Source organism: Neopsephotus bourkii, unplaced genomic scaffold (assembly GCF_033783945.1).
Source record: "Neopsephotus bourkii isolate Nb327-2 ecotype Australia unplaced genomic scaffold, CSIRO-AGI_Nbou_v1 NB_2, whole genome shotgun sequence".
NCBI lineage: Eukaryota > Metazoa > Chordata > Aves > Psittaciformes > Psittacidae > Neopsephotus > Neopsephotus bourkii.
Window position 1 is genome coordinate 1023601 of NW_026900519.1, and position 17637 is coordinate 1041237.

The 17637-nt window shown below is 53.2% G+C and overlaps 3 protein-coding genes across 3 annotated transcripts in view; 2 read left to right on the forward strand and 1 right to left on the reverse strand.

Annotated features, from left to right (window-relative positions):
• INSR (insulin receptor) overlaps nucleotides 1-2979 on the reverse strand; it is a 50057-nt gene extending 47078 nt beyond the window's left edge. The window contains exon 1 of the mRNA XM_061353182.1: nucleotides 2643-2979. Within this exon, the coding sequence (XP_061209166.1) occupies nucleotides 2643-2721 (79 nt within the window). The 5' untranslated portion in view covers nucleotides 2722-2979. The remainder of the gene's footprint in view (nucleotides 1-2642) is intronic.
• The window catches only part of PEX11G (peroxisomal biogenesis factor 11 gamma), a 343872-nt gene that overhangs the window by 118707 nt on the left and 207528 nt on the right, over nucleotides 1-17637 (forward strand). The window lies entirely within an intron of this gene.
• GADD45B (growth arrest and DNA damage inducible beta) lies at nucleotides 9179-15838 on the forward strand. Its single transcript, XM_061360587.1, has 5 exons — nucleotides 9179-9186; nucleotides 14889-15001; nucleotides 15104-15205; nucleotides 15331-15544; nucleotides 15661-15838. Exons 2-5 carry the CDS (start codon nucleotides 14964-14966, stop codon nucleotides 15772-15774), a joined length of 468 nt encoding a protein of 155 aa, XP_061216571.1. The 5' UTR covers nucleotides 9179-9186; nucleotides 14889-14963; the 3' UTR covers nucleotides 15775-15838.

Genomic DNA, 17637 nt, shown 5'->3' on the forward strand with positions numbered 1-17637 from the left:
TAACACAGGGTTGAGGTGGAACAAGGGACCAGTTTCTTAACAAGTTTATGAACATAAAAAAAAGAGCTGTATGAGCCAGAAAGAATAATTACAAAGTCAATTATCTTAAAAGGCTATTACTACAGAAATACAAAGTGAAATTTGTCCCACCTGATCATTTAGGTAGAGAAGGCTCAGCTAGATTTCTAACTCCCACCATCAGCAGTACATGTACAGCACCCAAACCTTGGTAAGAAGAGTAGAAGGGGAGGAAGTGTATTCTAAATTCTAGTGACTGCATCGATTAGTTCTCTACTAATCACTAAAGGAGCCCAAAGTGAGTTGCTCAGCTGGTAGATGCCTAAAACTAGGTGAGGTAAATCCCACCCTAAATACCACAGAGAGCAATTTGACGTGCACAAGTCATGTGTGAGATTTATGTCAAGAAGTTGCATGATGTTTACACACGGTGAGAAAAAAAACCCACACAAGCCTGTTTTTGGTCACAGAACAAGGTAACTGGGTCTTCATTTTACGTGCAGGTCAGGTCTCCTCTCCTTAACCCCTGCTTCTACTCCTCTTGGTAACTTCTGAACTCACCAATTAACTCCAGTCACACTTAAAAGAAGAAGTGAGTTCTCACGTATCATGTTTCAAAAAGGCTTAGGGAAACTGGGGATGGATTAGGGAGGGAAAGCTCAACGCCTCCATCCAAAGGATGCTTCAAGCGTGAATTCAAACCACCCACCCAGTCTGCCTCCAGAACCACCTACACACACGCACACCACACGCTGTCTTCCCCCAGCTTCTTACCCGACACTGTCTAAAAGGAATAAAGGGAAGAGAATGACACAAGGCACAAGAAAACCTCCGTGTGGCTGGGCTGAGGGAGGGGGGATGCTGTCACTGGAGAGCTGCACTATCATGGGGCATGTCTGTAGAGAACACAGGACACAAATCTCCAAGAAAGCAGACTTCATCAGTTCTGTTGCTCAGGGAACAACTTGTTTGCTTATGCAACTGCTGTACGTGCATTCACCCCCGAGCCACGCTGCTGCAGGCCTCCCTGTTAGCATCGTGTTTTCTGCACTGTGATCCGATCGTTCTCAGGACACGGACTCAAACCCCCAAACCTTCTGAATCCCAGACCTCACTGACCAACTTGTCTGCAAAATACTTGACAACTTATTTACTCTGCATGGGTGGTATAAAAATACCCTACCCCAGACTTGAACAACTCATATATCGCTCCCGTTCCTCCATCCATGAATTGCAGTGTGTTTTCCTATCGTGCAGTAATACAGCAAAGATTAGGGAGTTAAGATCATCAACACATTTACAACCCAAAAGCGTGCTGATATAAACGATGTAAATAGATAAATAAGATGCCTGGCTGAGGCAGTAACAATAACGCTTTCAAATTAGGAACCACTGGAGTTGTGCACATATTTATTATTAGTGCTGAACGTCAACTACCCTTCCCATTTCTCTGCTGGTAAGGGGCAGGTTTATACATGATTGCCAGCTGGAACGTCCCTCCTGAGTTTAAACCATCCCACCAGCCTCTTTTAAGGCTTTGACCATAAAATGTATGAAGATCTGGGGTGTTTTGGAAATACAGAACTTGTCCGATTGCTGTTAAAAAGAAGCTGTCTTAAGGGTACAACCTGCTTTATCCTTTGAACATCACACGTGCCTCAAAAACACCCATCAATGCATCATCTGCACTTGAACCCTTTCTCTTGCTTCCGATGGGAAGCTAACAGGTAGACCATGGAATTGTCTATGGGAGAGACAATTAGTGTAGCCAGTCAGCTCTCTTAAATACTTTACCTCATTTAAAAAAATCTGACAAATTCATCCAAAATCAAAACCTGTAACCAGGAGAATTCCCTGAACAAGTTTAGTTACCGTAACCCACCAAAACAGCTTTATGAGGCTTAAACTTGTGTCCACTCGTGTGGATTTAACAGGCTTGTGACCTCCGATACAGCATCTTTTACATCCCTACCCTGTGTGCGACAACACCCTGTTTAAACACCGATCCCTATCCCGAGCTTCATCTCCCTCTAATAGCCGTGGAGCTGAAGGGTACCTAAAACCGGCCCTGTGGTTAAAGGCGGGTCACGCCTCACCACACCAAACCCCGCCAGGACCGGAGCCGGGCGCGGATACAGCTCAGCCCGGTCCGGCTCCAAACCAGAGAGGGGACGGGACCCCTTTGCACCGGATTCCCGCCGGCTCAGGGAGAGCGGAACGCGCCGATGAGTGAATTCCGAGGTGAACCGGGGACAGCTCCGGCCCTTCCCGGTACCGTCCCAGCTCCAACCCCGGCCGCCGCCGATACCCCCCGCTCTACCCCGCAGCGGTTCGGGGCCGCGCACGCCGGACCCGGGGGTGAAGGTGACCCGAGCCGCTCCCCGCGGGAGGGCTGCGGGCCCCGCGCCGCAGGCCCCGGCCGAGCCACCTCAGCCACCGGCCCCGCGGCGAGGCCTGGCGCAGCCACCGCCGCGCCCCGGGCAGGTACAAAGGGTAACCGCGGCGGGGCCGGGCCGCTCCGCGCCTCCCGGCCGCCTCACCCCCTCCCGCCGCGGGGCCGCGGCCCAGCCGCCCGCCCGGGCCCCGCCGCCCAGCCTAGGCCGCGCCCCCAGGCCCCTACTCACTCTCGCCACGGCTCCGGCCGCACCAGGCCGCCAGCACCACAGCCACGGCCAGCACCGCCGCCGCCACTCTCGGTCCCATGCCCGCGTCGCTACTGCTGCTGCAGCCGCCGCGGCTCGGCGCGTCCCGGCGGGGGCGAATCAGAGGCCGCGGGGCGGGCGCGGGGGCCGGGCCCGGCTTCGCATCGTCGGGAAAAGACTGGGGTGAGGCGCCTCGGCCCCCTTTATAGCGCCCGGCCCCTCCCTGCCCCTCTGTGTCGGCCCCGGCTCCAGCGGCCCCTTCCAGCGCAGGCCGGGCTGGCGGCTGCCTCTCCGGCCAGTAAACAAGGGGCTGCCCCCGTCAGCTGGGAGCGGAGTGGAGCGGGGCGGTGGCAAGAGGCGGTGCGGAGCCGGGCAGGGGACGGGACGGCCCGGGGGAGGGGCGGCGGCGTCCACCTGCCGGGGGCGGCCCCGCCGAGAGAAGCGGCCACGGGAGGCCGGGAGGGCTCCTCCGGTACGGGCCCGCTGCACACCCGCCGAGGGGAAGGTGGTGACGGGGGAGCTGGGGCCGCTCCGAGCGAGTTAAGGCGAGGAGCAAAGCACAGCGGCTCCACGGGGCAGCCGGGAGCGGGGCTTGTGCCCCTGCTGCCTCACCGCTCCTCCTCGTCCGCCGCTCAGTGCAGCGCTTGGAGAGGGTGGATTGCCCCAGGGACCCTCTAAACTGAGCTCGGGCTGAACGATGCCCACACGGCCGCTTCCGAGTTACAGTTGCCTCTTCGCAGTAGGGTTCAATGCTTCGTGGAGTCATAGGATGGTTTGGGTTGGAAGGGACCTTAAAGATCCTGTAGTTCCACCCCCCCCCGTGCCGTGGGCTGATGCCTTTTCCTCCTTTTTTAATCACCTCTGCGTTGCAGTCATGCTAAGCCATGACAGCATGTTCCCTGGCAACTTGCAGTAATTTTATCTGGCGCTTGCTTTCACCCATTTCTGCAAGATAGCGAGTGATAAACTACTGCGATAAAGCTTCTTCAATGCAGAAGCGCTTGGTGAATAGACATTCTTCTTTCAGATCTGTTCCCCACCATCTTCAGCTTACAACAGATCTCACTTTTGTATTACATTTCTTGCTCAACGGGCCTGGGGCAGACCCCAGTTACCAACAGCTCCCTTCGCATTGGTTCCTTTTTCCAGACATGGGATTGCGTTAGGAGAGTTTGCACTATTTTAAATACTTTGGGTTGCTTTTCCATTTAAAGAATTGCTGCAGTTGTCACAGGGATATGACATAGCTGTGAATGGGAGGAGGACTGCTCTATGAAATCACATCTATTTTGGTATGGGGTCACTCTCTGACGGTCTTTGAGGTTTCCCAGTTGGATGGGGTGAGGTCCATGGCCTGATTCCACTAAATCACCCCATGGCGATTAGCTGCGCCGGTACCTCTGTGACAATAACTATATCTTAGCATTTGCAGACTATTTAAATGCTTAGCCAAAGGGCCCTGCTTAAGTGGGGATGCTGCCTCTGTCATCAGTGCAGCTCGAGAAGATGTGTGCCTGGTGATTGAGCCCGTTGGTGCGTCAGAGCTGCCGTCATGGGAACAAATCCCCCCCCTCCTCCGGTTGTGTTCTTGCTGCCATTTTCTCCAACGTGTACTCCTCCTTGCAACTCACAGGCACAGCAGGCTCAGAACCTCACTCCGGAGCGCTTCAGGAAGTAAAAGGGCAGTTAGGAATGGAAGTAAACAACAAAACTATGTGTTCCCTGCTTGCAAATTAACCTGCTTTATGACTATGGGCTTTGCATAAAGCAGACAGCACCAAACATCATCGAGACGGCTTGGGCTGTGTGGAATTTATAATGTGACTGTAATAGCAACCTACTTTTGCTTACTCACTTATGTTCTTATTGCCTTTCATGTAATAATGATATCAGCTTACAGATTGGCACAGGAGGATTAAAGGCTACGGATTTATTATCCTTCCCTAAAATGCTATTTTTAGTTTCTAATTACTGATTAAGAACATCAGGGTGCAATCTTTCCAGCATCTTTCCCATACGCTCACTGCTACATGTTCATCATGCTACAGTACACTAGGTTTGCAATCAGATAAACCAACAGTAGCAATGCGGGCACCAAGAGGCTAAGCCAGCACCTGCTTACTCTCTTTTTCCCCCAATAGCTGCACTGCGGTCTCTTGAATCAGAAATTAGAGCAGAAACTACTAAAATCACTTGTTTGATATGTTAGATATGACTTTCTTTGGCAACATTCACTTTTCCTTGTCCCCGCCACAGATGTTTCGTGGTTTAGTCAAAATAACTTATAACTAAGCAGTGGTAAGCGTCTGCTATGAACTGTGGCACTTACAAAGTACTGGGGTTCATTTCTGAATCCTCCTAAGAAAATAAATACAGACAGACTTGAAATAGAGGGTATCTACCTTTCTAACCCCGCAAAGACTTAGTGGTTTTTGGTTTGGTTCATTCCTTACTTAAATAAATCTCATAAGTATCAACTGCCAGGGAAGGCAAGGAAAATGGGTATGGAACTTCAAAATAAGATTCTGGTTTCTAACCTTTAACATTTCATCTCTTTAATGCAGGAAATGATCTATAATTACATACCTGATCAGTGTACGCTTGCAGAAGGGTATTTCTTTGTATGATAAAGCTTATACAAATGTATGAAGAAGCAGCAGCCAGGTTGCTACTTGTGTCTTCAGAACCCTCAGTGTGCTCAGAAGGGATCTTTTCCTTTCAAAACTATTTAGAAAATGAGTGTGACAGCGTTTTCATTGTACTTTCAGAGCTGGAACCCAAATGGTGCCCCCCCCACCCTAGTGCTTTCCCAAAAACCCACTTCAGTTTTGTCATCATTGGCATTTCAGCTGAGGTAACACACAATAAAAGTGCTATATATTAAACTATGCAAGTATGAGAAGTATGAAAGCATCCAAGATACTGTAGTATATTTGCAGTCCTAATCAAAAGCCTCGTTCCTTTTGAAATCCCAAAAGAGCTGTCCCATGAGTTCATCTTTGCTCTACAGTCACTTACAGCTGCCAACAATGACAGAACAGGCTAAAAGGGTACAAAAGTAGCCAGAGAAATAGCAGTGTAAAGCTGTATGTCTAGGGCCTCCTCCGGAGAGGTGCACAGTGTCTGTAGGGTCAGTGCCCTCCACACAACAGCCTACAAGAGCTAAGGACTAGGAAGTAAATTTAAAATAGATCTTCCCAGAGCTGTGTCCCAACCTTTCTTCTCTGAGGGACTGGAAGCATGGAGTCATGCTGCTCTGCCCTACAAATGCTTCCACGTGCAACCCACCTAACTGCACTGACTTGGTCAGCTTAAAGGTCTTTTCCAGCCTAGTTGGTTCTGTCATTCTATTCTATGTCTTCCTAAGCAGATCCCAGCTTGTTCAGATCAGTGCTGCTGGGAACTGAAGTTCTTGGAACCCCTGGCAGCAACGTCCCTAGAGAGGAGCCACCTTTGCACAAATGAGTACAGAAGATGACTTTGTGAACCAGCTTGATGTTACTCCCTACCTTGTGAGAGGGCTGAAACCACCAGCTTCATCTCCTTTCATTTTGCTTTCTCCTGCTCAGGTAACAAAGCTGAGACAAGCTGAGCTGTTCAGGCACCAAGAATATGGTTCTTCAAAGCCTCATCTCCAGGGCCTGCTCTCTGCAGCAGTACAGGTACACTGAATGTGTCATGGACGGCACGCTACCCCTGGAGCACAGTCACATCCTTGTCTTGAAGCTTAGCCCCCTGATCACCGAGACACTGCACTTATGAAAGCTTCATGCCTTGAAAATGAGATAGTTCTTTCTCTCATGAAATCTACACTGGAACCAAACACACATGTGGCTGGGTTGGGGTTTGGGTTGCTTTTTTCTTGTAAGCATACACAAGTAAACTTCCATTATTATATCTATTTTTTATATATATTATATAAATATATAATAGATATTATATATATTTATATATATATTCAGGAATACTGAAGCTTTGCACCCAAAAGGAGCTTTGATGAGAAAATGAACATGACCTGGCTGCAGTGTGCACTTGCAGCCCAGAAAGCCAACCATATCCTGGGCTGCATCAAAAGGAGCGTGACCAGCAGGTCGAAGGAGGTGATCCTGCCCCTCTACTCTGCTCTCGTGAGACCTCACTTGGAGCATTGTGTGCAGTTCTGGTGTCCTCAACATAAAAAGTACATGGAACTGTTGGAACAAGTCCAGAGAAGGGCCACGAGGATGATCAGGGGCTGGAGCACCTCCTGTATGAAGACAGGCTGAGAAAGTTGGGGCTGTTCAGCCTGGAGAAGAGAAGGCTGCGTGGAGACCTCAGAGCAGCCTTCCAGTATCTGAAGGGGGCCTATAGGAATGCTGGGGGGGGGACTCTTCATTAGGGACTGTAGTGATAGGACAAGGGGTGATGGGTTCAAACTGAAACAGGGGAAGTTTAGATTGGATATAAGGAGGAAATTCTTTCCTGTTAGGGTGGTGAGGCACTGGAATGGGTTGCTCAGGGAGGCTGTGAATGCTCCATCCCTGGCAGTGTTCAAGGCCAGGTTGAACAGAGCCTTGGGTGAGATGGTTTAGAGCGAGGTATCCCTGCCCATGGCAGGGGGGTTGGAACTTGATGATCTTAAGGTCCTTTCCAACCCAAACCATTCTGTGATTCTATGATTTAGAGACATTGACTCACCAAGCAGGTGCCACTGGTAGTAATTCTGTTGTAAGAACAAACAAGCTGAAGCCCAGCTCAGTGAGCCAAAGCCCCACAGCAAGCCAGAAGGCCGAGCTGAGGTTCAAAATTGTCACCTTCTGCTTCACCCACTGCTCAGCATGGCCTTTCTTGCCAACAGGTAGCAAGTGCATGGGTGACTAGTTACCCTGGTGCTCAGGTGGCTCTATTTTCATTGCTTTGTCAACCAAATTCCTGCTCACAAGTTTCTCACAATACTCAGCCTCCTGTCCTTTGAAGATGCAGAAGCGCTGCTGTTGAAGCCAACAATAGCCAAGTCTGCATCACTGGCAGGATGTTGCTGTAAAGGTTAGAGAATTGACTTCTGAGTGAGTAAAGCTAAAGCCAAGGGTACAGGAGAGCTGACTGTAGAAAATTTATCACATCCTGTTTGGAGTCCCACAGAACCATTTGCCAAATCTCTTAATATAAAATGTTTCACGTCATGGACTGACAGAGTTCCTTTCTTACCCTTCCTTCCGTCCACACCAAATCCGTTAAGGGACTGCTCTCTTCTTGATGGGAGAAAGCTCAGAGGATGAGGATCCGGTCACTTTACGTGCTAAGACCCGGTTTTTACTGTTGAAACAGGAAACACTGTCAGATCCTTGTGGAGAATTCTATGGTTCCATTAGCAAATGCAACCTTTGCCCAAGGTGAAAATGGCAGAGGGCATCTCTCTGCCACATGTAGTCCAAAGGAGCTGAAGGATGCGAAGGATGCAAAGTATGTCACAGCTCTCCACAGCCAGCTGCAGCCTCATTTCATCTTTTTGCCCAGTTTCTGCCTTTGTTCAGTTTGCATTTGAGGTGTAACAGATACAGCCTGGGCTTACTTCCCATTCCTCGTCAGAAAACCTGTGTTCTAATTCAGCATCACACTTTTCAACTCGAAAGAACTTAGACCTCTCTTCACTGCTGTGAGAACCACACACCAGGCTGCAGTCCCAACCTGTGCTAGCAGGCAGGGCTCAGCTGTGAAACAGCCAGACAGCTCTGAGGCAGCAGTACAAGAGGGACCTGGAGCTGAAGGAGCGAGGCCAGAGGAGGCCATGGAGATGCTGCGAGGGCTGGAGCAGCTCTGCTCTGGAGCCAGGCTGAGAGAGCTGGGCTGGGGCAGCCTGGAGAAGAGAAGGCTCCTGAAGGGGAGACCTTAGAGCAGCTCCAGTGCCTGAAGGGGCTGCAGGAAACCTGGAGAGGGGCTTGGGACAAGGGCCTGTAGGGACAGGCCAAGGGGAATGGCTTGAACCTGCCCGAGGGGAGACTGAGCTGAGCTCTTAGGCAGAAGCTCTTCCCTGTGAGGGTGCTGAGGCGCTGGCACAGGGTGCCCAGAGAAGCTGTGGCTGCCCCATCCCTGGCAGTGCTCAAGGCCAGGTTGGACACAGGGGCTTGGAGCAAGCTGCTCTAGCGGAAGGGGTCCCCATTGCAGGGGTTGGGACTGGGCGAGCTTTAAGGTCCCTTCCAACCCAAACCAGTCTGGCATTGTCTGCCCTTCATTCCCCTCATCCGCCATCCTTCCCTGCAGCTCCCTGCAGTACACCTAAGCCAACCCCACCTCTGGTTTGCACAACCCGCCCTGCGCTGCCAGGCGCGTGTTCCCTATCGCAGCCGTGTGCGAGTTAGCGGCTATAGCAGCGTCACTCTCCCGGCACAGCGCGGGCACGTTGTGCCCCAGGCAACCAAGTGGCTCCACCAGTTCTCACCCACAGCTCACCCCCCCTTTCTCTGTCTCTTGTTTTCTCTCTCTTTACACTACCCCCGTTCTCCAGCGGGGATGTTGGAGGGGGCAGCCCCGTGGGCAGCGCAGGGATGTTCAATGAGCTGTGACTCTCTGCTTTATCTCGCGTTTTGCATTCAGGAGGACACGGAGCTCCCGGTTCCCGTGTTGATAACCAGTTTGTTCTGTCGCTAGGAGACACACCTTTTCTTTGTAAATGTTACACACCAGGCGTATCTGATCCATTATTCACGACGTGCTGCTGCTTCCCACTTCCATCTCCTGTTAGGAGGTAGCGCCGATGCCAGCAATGTCACGGCAATGCCATGTGACAGCTGGGATTGATGCAGCTCCCTCGGGTTTTAATGTCACTCTTGTTCAGTGGGAGCACAGAGCAAGCCTCAGCAATGCGGCAGGTCAGGGCGAGAGCTCCCAGCCAGCCCTGTGCTGTTGTGTGGTGGGGTGGCATTGAACTGCTGTGGAGCAAGAGATCTGGTTGTTATTTCCTGCTGTGTTATCACGGTTAAAACGATTGTCGTGCTTAGCACTACTCATCATCACCCTTGGATTCTGAGGTTTCACATCAGGTTGACAGCAGAGACAGCAAGAACGGAGGGGACTTGCACTCAGTGAGCAGGCAGAAGCAGAGCCCTGCTCTGTCCATCAAACCCTTTCCACCCTTTGACACGATCCCCCCTTTTTGGCAGAAGCTGTCGGTTTTGGAAAGCTGCTCCCAGCCCATGAAGTCGGGGACACAGAGGCTTTGCAGGGGGATCACAAGCCCAAAGAAGCCAAGGAGCCACAGGAGCCATTGTAGGCAGCGTCCTGCTCCTGCCACTCCAGCATCCTGACAGCCCAGCTACTGTAAACAGCCCTCCCAATACCTCCAGTGGAGCTGTGACCCAGGACACCACTGAAACAGGAACTATTGTAACACAAGGAGTCTCTGGCACAAGGCTGTTTGCCAGGGAAGCTTAGGCTGACCCACGGTTTCTATTGCTGCCAGGCTTGGAAGCGGAGCATTCACCGGCCTGACGTGACCCAAGACTCCCAAAGATTTCTTTCTTCATTTTCCCTTGCTGTCTGCATTAGGTAGCCTGCCAAGAAGCCAAGGGAGGCCCAGCCCTAGGCCTGATAAACATCTCTCCTTCTGGATTTCCCAAGCTTTTGGGAAAGTGAAGCAATTCTCACTTGAGTCTCACAGAAAGCTGTTTCTCTCCATAACGTTATCCTGCCGAGCAGCACATCAGAGCCCCATGCTGTGAAATGCTAAAGCAGCCCCCAGCCGTTAGTCACAAACCAAACCTGCCACTCCATCCACGACAGTCACAAAGCCTCCAGTGATTTATTCTCAATGCTACCAGCACCAGTCCTCAAAGTGTTTGTGAATAACTGTGAGTGCAAAACGAGCTCAAGAACAGCAAAGCCGATTGATGAAGCAGCCCCTGCGTGCAGGGACATTGCTGCCCACTGAGGCCATTCACCCCTTTGCTTTGCCAGGGCAGGAGGTAACATTCTTCCACCGGGTCAGAGGTGACCTGGTGCAGCGCTGGAGGCTCAGCAGTCACGCGAGACGCCACAACGGGACGTGGTGGTGACCGGATTCAATCTCGCTCCTGGCAGTTCATCCTCCCAAATAACAGCCATGCAACGTCAGTGGTCAGAAGTTAAGTAGCACGTGGGGCGGCACTGATTGCCCAGCAGGCTTCTTGCAGGGCTGGGTATTTTTAGGGCTAAGCTATCACCGGTAGTTCCCTTTCAGGTCTTTCCAATTGAACTCCTGATTTCTCAGTGCCAACACATGGCCGACAGCAAAATTCCACTTTAAACTTGTCTGCGATGATGCACCAGGTCCTTCACAAGCTGGAAAAACCACTTTATTTCAAGTAATAAAGGGAGAAATATTATAGATGATGAAGCTTTAATATTGTGTCATTCCAATATCTCACATACAAAAACCATTTCAGCACTACGTTCAACCTCTGCTTTAAGAGGGGAGCTCAGTGCTGAAATGCCTACAGGGAAAGCAGGGAACAATCAGAATGAAAACCTCATTTGGTGGCACAGGATTCATTCAGGAAGCACGGTGATATGTCAAACTTTAGGGTTGAAGGCAAAGATCTGGGAAGAGAATGGCCACAATTGGGTTGCTCCAAGTACAAATTTCTGTAATGAGTTTGCTTGGACAGAATGAGCATATCTGGTAGTAGCCAGAATAAAAAGCTGTGCTTCATAGTGCCATCACGCATTTGATAACCCCTCCAGGGACGCAATGCCGAGCTGCAATCATCCTGTTTAATGAAGGAAAATACCCTCCGTAGAAAGCTTCCACAGCCTTCACTGCCACAGCCGGTCTGGGAAAGAGCAAAGGCGAATTGTGAAGCAGCGACTGCTTCGGGATGTATTCGAAGGGGGTTTCCCTAAGAACTCAACGGGCACAAACGGTTCTTGCCTCACCTCCCTCCCAGGCAGGGCTGGCGCTGTGCTCACGCCCCATCTAGCGGAACGCAACGGTAAAGAACACGGGGGTCACCGCCTGCGCTTTCCTTCCCGAAATCACTGCACGCCTCAACACCGAAACCTGCGGGATGGGGCTGCAGAAAGGAGCGCGCAGACCCGGACCAGTCTGATTTTAGCGCACCACAAGCGCTTAAACCCGGCTCTTTCACAAGAAGCCTCGATTCACTTCGGGTTCTCACTTTTCCGGCAGAAGCAATGCTTTAAGAATACTCCTTGCAGTTTGCTTCATGTCTGCTTGTCCTGGGTTCAGCAATAGCAGTCCTTTTCCTCCTCCTTAGTAGCTGGTGCAGAAAACACTTCTATTCTATACCTCCCAGAGTATAGAGGTGGTGACCACACTGGAACATAAGCCAGATCAGTTTCATGATCAATGATTCTATTGTATCACAAGTCATTACCATAAAGTACAATGAAACAAGAACCTTAGCCCAAGGCCCCCAGCCAATAAACACTAACACAGCAAATACTGGCTGTAAGTAAGGTACGACATGCTGAACCTGTGAGATCAAGAGCAACAGCTTCGAGAGCCAATAAATCAGCACTGTGACAAGTGACTTAATCCAAAACAATGAATGCTTATCACAAATACGATTGGACACACTCTGGTCAGTTATCTCAACCCTTCGTGCCCCATGTTGGGCTCCAAAAAGAACTGTCTTGTTTTAAACCCAGTCAGCCATGCTTGCTCTCCCTTCTGCACCAGCTACTAAGAAGGAGAAAAATGACTGCTACTGCTGAACCCAGGACACTGCTTTAATGCAGTGACCTCTTCAAAGTACACATTTGTTGCAAACATCATTGACCAGAGTGATTCATAGAATCATAGAATAGTTAGGGTAGGAAAGGACCTTAAGATCATCCAGTTCCAACCCCCCTGCCATTCGCAGGGACACCTCGCTCTAAACCATCTCACCCAAGGCTCTGTCCAACCTGGCCTTGAACACTGCCAGGGATGGAGCATTCACAACCTCCCTGTGCAACCCATTCCAGTGCTTCACCACCCTCACAGTAAAGAATTTCCTCCTTATATCCAATCTAAACTTCCCCTGTTTAAGTTTGAACCCATCACCCCTTGTCCTGTCACTACAGTCCCTAAATGAAGAGTCCCCCCCCCAGCATCCCTATAGGCCCCCATCAGACACTGGAAGCTGCTATGAGGTCTCCATGTAGCTTCTCTTCTCCAGGCTGAACAGCCCCAACTTTCTCAGCCTGTCTCCATACAGGAGGTGCTCCAGCCCCTGCTCATCCTCGTGCCCTCCTCTGGACTTGTTCCAACAGTTCCATGTCCTTTTTATGTTGAGGACACCAGAACTGCACACAATGCTCCAAGTGAGGTCTCATGAGAGCAGAGTAGAGGGGCAGGATCACCTCTTCCGAACTGCTGGTCACGCTCCTTTTGATGCAGCCCAGGATATGGTTGTTTTCTGGGCTGCGAGTGCACACTGCAGCCAGGCCATGTTCATTTTCTCATCAAAGCTCCTTTTGGGTGCAAAGCTTCAGTATTCCTGAATATATATATATATATAAAATATATATATAATAATGGAAGTTTACTTGTGTATGGTTACAAGAAAAAAGCAACCGAAACCCCAACCCAGCCACATGTGTGTTTGGTTCCAGTGTAGATTTCATGAGAGAAAGAACTATCTCATTTTCAAGGCATGAAGCTTTTAAAAGTACAATGTCTCGGTGATCAGGGGGCTAAGGGCCCACTGAAGGGTGGGCCGGGTCCACACTCAAAATTCTAAATCTGACCAAATTCACACCAAAAATTCTCAATTTGATCGTTTTTTACTCGGAACTCTGACTCCGGTGGGAGGTTTGAACCTAGCAAGGGACGGAATGTGAGCGTCGAGGGACTACAACTCCCGGCATACATCGGGAAACAACATGGCCGACCGGAACCAGCCTGCCGAGGGACTACACCTCCCGGCATACCTCTGGAAACAATATGGCCGACGGCAGGCTGCCTGCCGATGGACTACATCTCCCGGCATGCCTCGGGAAAGGACATGGCCGACGGCAGCGCCGCGCCCCGGTGCCCTGGGTACCCGCACTCCGCGGTGGCGCCGCTCCCGGCTCTGCCGCTGCGGGTTCACCGCTCTTGTCCCTGCTCCCCCTCCGCACCCCCCGCAGGCCGCGCCCAGCGCTCCCCACCGCGCTCCGATACCGCTCTGGGCATCGCCTCCTCCCGCGGGCCCTGTCACAGCACCGCTCCTGCGCCCCTTCCCTTCGTTGGCAGCTGCAGAAGCCAGAGGCGTTTAATTACAGGCTCCAGAGTCCGGATACAGCCGGCCATTAAAAGAACAGTCATTCCCTCCTTTCTAAACGTACCGAGTTCTGTCTATGTCTCAGTTTTATTTGGCTTTCTGCCTTTCAATTCTTTCCTCTCTTAATTTGGCTTCTAATATTCCTAGTTTTATCTCCTTTGCTCTCTGTATTTTAAATCACAGCTCCCGCAGTGCTATCACTTTCAAAATGTTCATTGTATGTCTCCATTCCAATGCACCATCCTATTTCTTATTATTTCTTTAACCACCCTTGCTTTTAGTGTTCTCCTTTCATCCTGTTCGCTGTCCTTAGCTCACTGCTTTTTAACAATACCTGGTGTTATCTCAGTGCCCTTGCTTTTAATCTTCTTGCTGCATCTGTGTCGCTCTGCTCTCCATATATTTTAACTTTGCCCTTTATTTCTCCCTCAAACTTGTTGCTTGTCTTTCTATGCCTGCTTTTACTCCATTTACTCTTCCTTATTTCATTAATACTTCTTACATATTAAAATATATATTAAAACATTTCATATTCCTTCCTTATTTCCTTAACCACCATTAGGCATTCATTGCTTTTATCCTATTCCATTCAAGCCCCAGCGCTCCTCTAAGCGGGTCGCCAGGGGGCGCCGCAGTGCGGTCCCCGCTCCAGTACCGACCTCCCAGCGCGCGTCCCCGCGGGCCCTGGCTTCGCCCTCAGCGGCCCCCCCCTCCAAAGGCCAAGCCCCCGTGCCCGTAGCCCCCGGTGCAGGCCCCAGCGCCCCGCAAACCCCGCGCGCAGCCCCGGGGACACTTCCGGGGCGGGGGTTCCCCCGCACCCCACCTCACCCCCACGTGGGACCAACCCGTGGTGTCCAATCCCCGCTGTACCCTCTACGGAGCCAGCCAATGGGCGAAGCGGGGCCGCCCACCCCGCGCTGCGGAAGGGTATAAAAGGCAGCGCCGGGTTGGGTTGCGGCGCATTCGGTTCGTGGTGCGGTGCGGGACGGGGCGAGCATTACGGGAGCGCGCTCGGATTTATCGCGATTGGGATTTGCTTTCCCCGCACGGAGCCCGCACGCCCTTGGATTACGATCGCGCCATGACTCTGGAGGAGCTGGTGCCTTGCGACAGCAGCAGGTACGTGCGGGACCCGGGCTCGGAGATGCGGGGCTTGGGTCGGGGGGGTTCGCCCTTGTTGCCGCCGGTGCTCACCGGGTCTCGTCTCCCCTTGCCCCGCAGGATGCAGGCGGTGAGCGAGGCCGTGGAGCGGGTGCTGGTGGCAGCGCAGCACCAGGACCGGCTCACAGTGGGTGTCTATGAGTCCGCCAAGCTCATGAATGTGTGAGTATCGGGGGGGGTGCATCCAGCGTGCAGGTGATGGGGGGGTACCGGTGTCCCACGGGTGTGGGGGGAAATCACAGCCCCATCGGAGCTGGTTGCCCCTCTAACGCCCCGTGTGCCCATAGGGACCCTGACAGCGTGGTGCTGTGCGTGCTGGCTACTGACGAGGAGGACGAAGGTGACATCGCCCTGCAAATCCACTTCACCCTCATCCAAGCCTTCTGCTGCGACAACGACATCCACATCCTGCGCGTCCTGGGCATGCAGCGCTTGGCCACCATCCTGGGGGAGCCTGAGCCCGGCTCCGAGCCCCGTGACCTCCACTGCCTCTTAGTCACGGTGAGTGGGGTGGTGATGATGCACGGCACGGTCACGCACCAAGGCCCAGAGTGGGGGGGCTCGGGAGCTGTGTGTGAGGGCGACGGCGGCGCTGACTCCGTGTTTCTGCTCCTCAGAACCCGCACACGGACGCCTGGAAGAGCCAAGGCTTGGCGGAGGTGGCCAAATACTGCACTGAGAGCCGCGACAGGAACCAGTGGGTGCCGTTTGTGTGCCTGCAGGAGCGCTGAGCCAGCCCCGGCCCATGCCCGGCTCTGTACCTGAAAAAGGAGGGGGGAAACAGTATAAACGGCAGGCAAAAGCAAGGCGGGAACGGCCAGTTTACAACCAACCCAAACCCACCCAAAATAACCCCAAACGCAAACAGCCACCGATTTCGTTTTCATTTATACCCGGAGCGGAGGAAGGAGCAGAGCGGCACCGGTGGGCACGGGATGGAGGCAGCCAAAGCCCTGCTGTGCCGGCAGCCGGGTCGGACGCTGGCCGGAGCGCGCCGGAGCTCATCCATTGCTTGGATGCAGGGAGCTTGGGGACTGCGCTGAGGAGCCCCGGGCCAGGCGTTGGGAGGAGATGGAGAGCGTGCGATGCCCTCTGTTCGGCAGCTGTGACCGGGCAGAGGTGAGGACTGCAGGGGAACTGCTTTCTCCAAGGGATCGGTTATTGTCGGTACCGATGGAGCTGGAATCCGTGTCGAGTTTTTTTGCACTCTCAAACCACTTGGAGATGAATTTATTCCAGAGTTTATTCTTATACTGATTTAAGACAAAAACCCCGAGTTATTTGCAATAAAACATCTGAAGCCAGGGCTGTCTGCGTTGCTTGGGGCTGCTGGAGCTTGGGCCCGTGGGGAGGGGGGTTCTGTATGCACAATGCAGCGTGTGCCTGGGGAGGGGTGGCCCTGATGGGGCCTGAGGCTCTTTCTATGTGTGACAGCAGCTGGGTCTGTGCATGGGAACAGCCCCTGAGGTCTGTGAGGAGCTGAGCACAGGGTAAGTGACCCCTGGGGCTGTGCAGCGGACCCTGGCTATGGGAACCGGGGTCCCACCACGGTGCAGGCATCCCCAGGGCAATGCATCCTCCCCGTGCCCGTGTCCATACCAGGGCTGTGGCACCCTGATAGGGGCACATGGGAGCAGGCAGGAGCAGCCCCAGACCTCACACACGCATTGTCCCTGACCCGGACCCTACCATGGCAGCACCGCAGGGGCTTGATCCAGGCGGGAGGGGACCCTCTGGGGGTGCAGGAACCCCCCAGGCAACGCAGACCCCGATCTGCCCCCTATGGACCCCAGGGACAACGCTTCCCCCTCCCCCCCCCCCACCCGCGGCAATGGGGGATCAATGGGAGGGGGGCTCCGGGGCTGGTTTGGCTCTGCCTGGACCCCCAATACTGTGACCCCCCCCCAGCATCACCGCAGGGTGAGGCCACAAAACCCAGCACAGTGGAGCCAGGCAGGGCCAGCCCAACACCAGCAGCATCAGCCCCTGGGTGACCCCGAGCCCGGGGCTGCGGGGAGGGTGCTGAGGGTGCAGCCCCCCCCCCATCCCTTCCATCCTGGGAAGTGCCACCATTTCCCATAGGAAATCCCTGACCCTCGCCCCAAGCAGGGTTGGGGTTGATCCAAGGGGGGGGTGGATCCATGCTGTGGGTGCAGGGGGTGTGCGGGGGTCCCAGTGACCCGGGGGCGGGGGGGGGCACCGATGCAACCCCATTTCCTATGGTCACCAGGACCTTGCACATCCATGCATGGAGGGGATGTGCATGCAAGGGGAGGCTCAGGGATGGTGCTGTTTTGGATGGGGAGGGTGGGGGCAAACTGAGCCCCTTCCTGGCTCTGGGGTGGCTGCAGCCAGACAGGGCCGGGCTGGATCCTGCTCTGAGCCCAGCACACAGGGAGGCCACAGCCTCTGATTTATGAGTCTGGGCTGGGTGGCTGCTGGCAGGAGGCAGCCGGGCTGGCCCCGTCCCCAGGCTCTGTCCCCATCCGCCCCTGCATCCACCCACAGAGCCCCTGGGCTGCCGGGTGCAGCCGAGCTCCTGCACCCCTGTGCCTGGGGCAGGGTCTGCAGGGATGCTGGGGGGGGGGGCACCC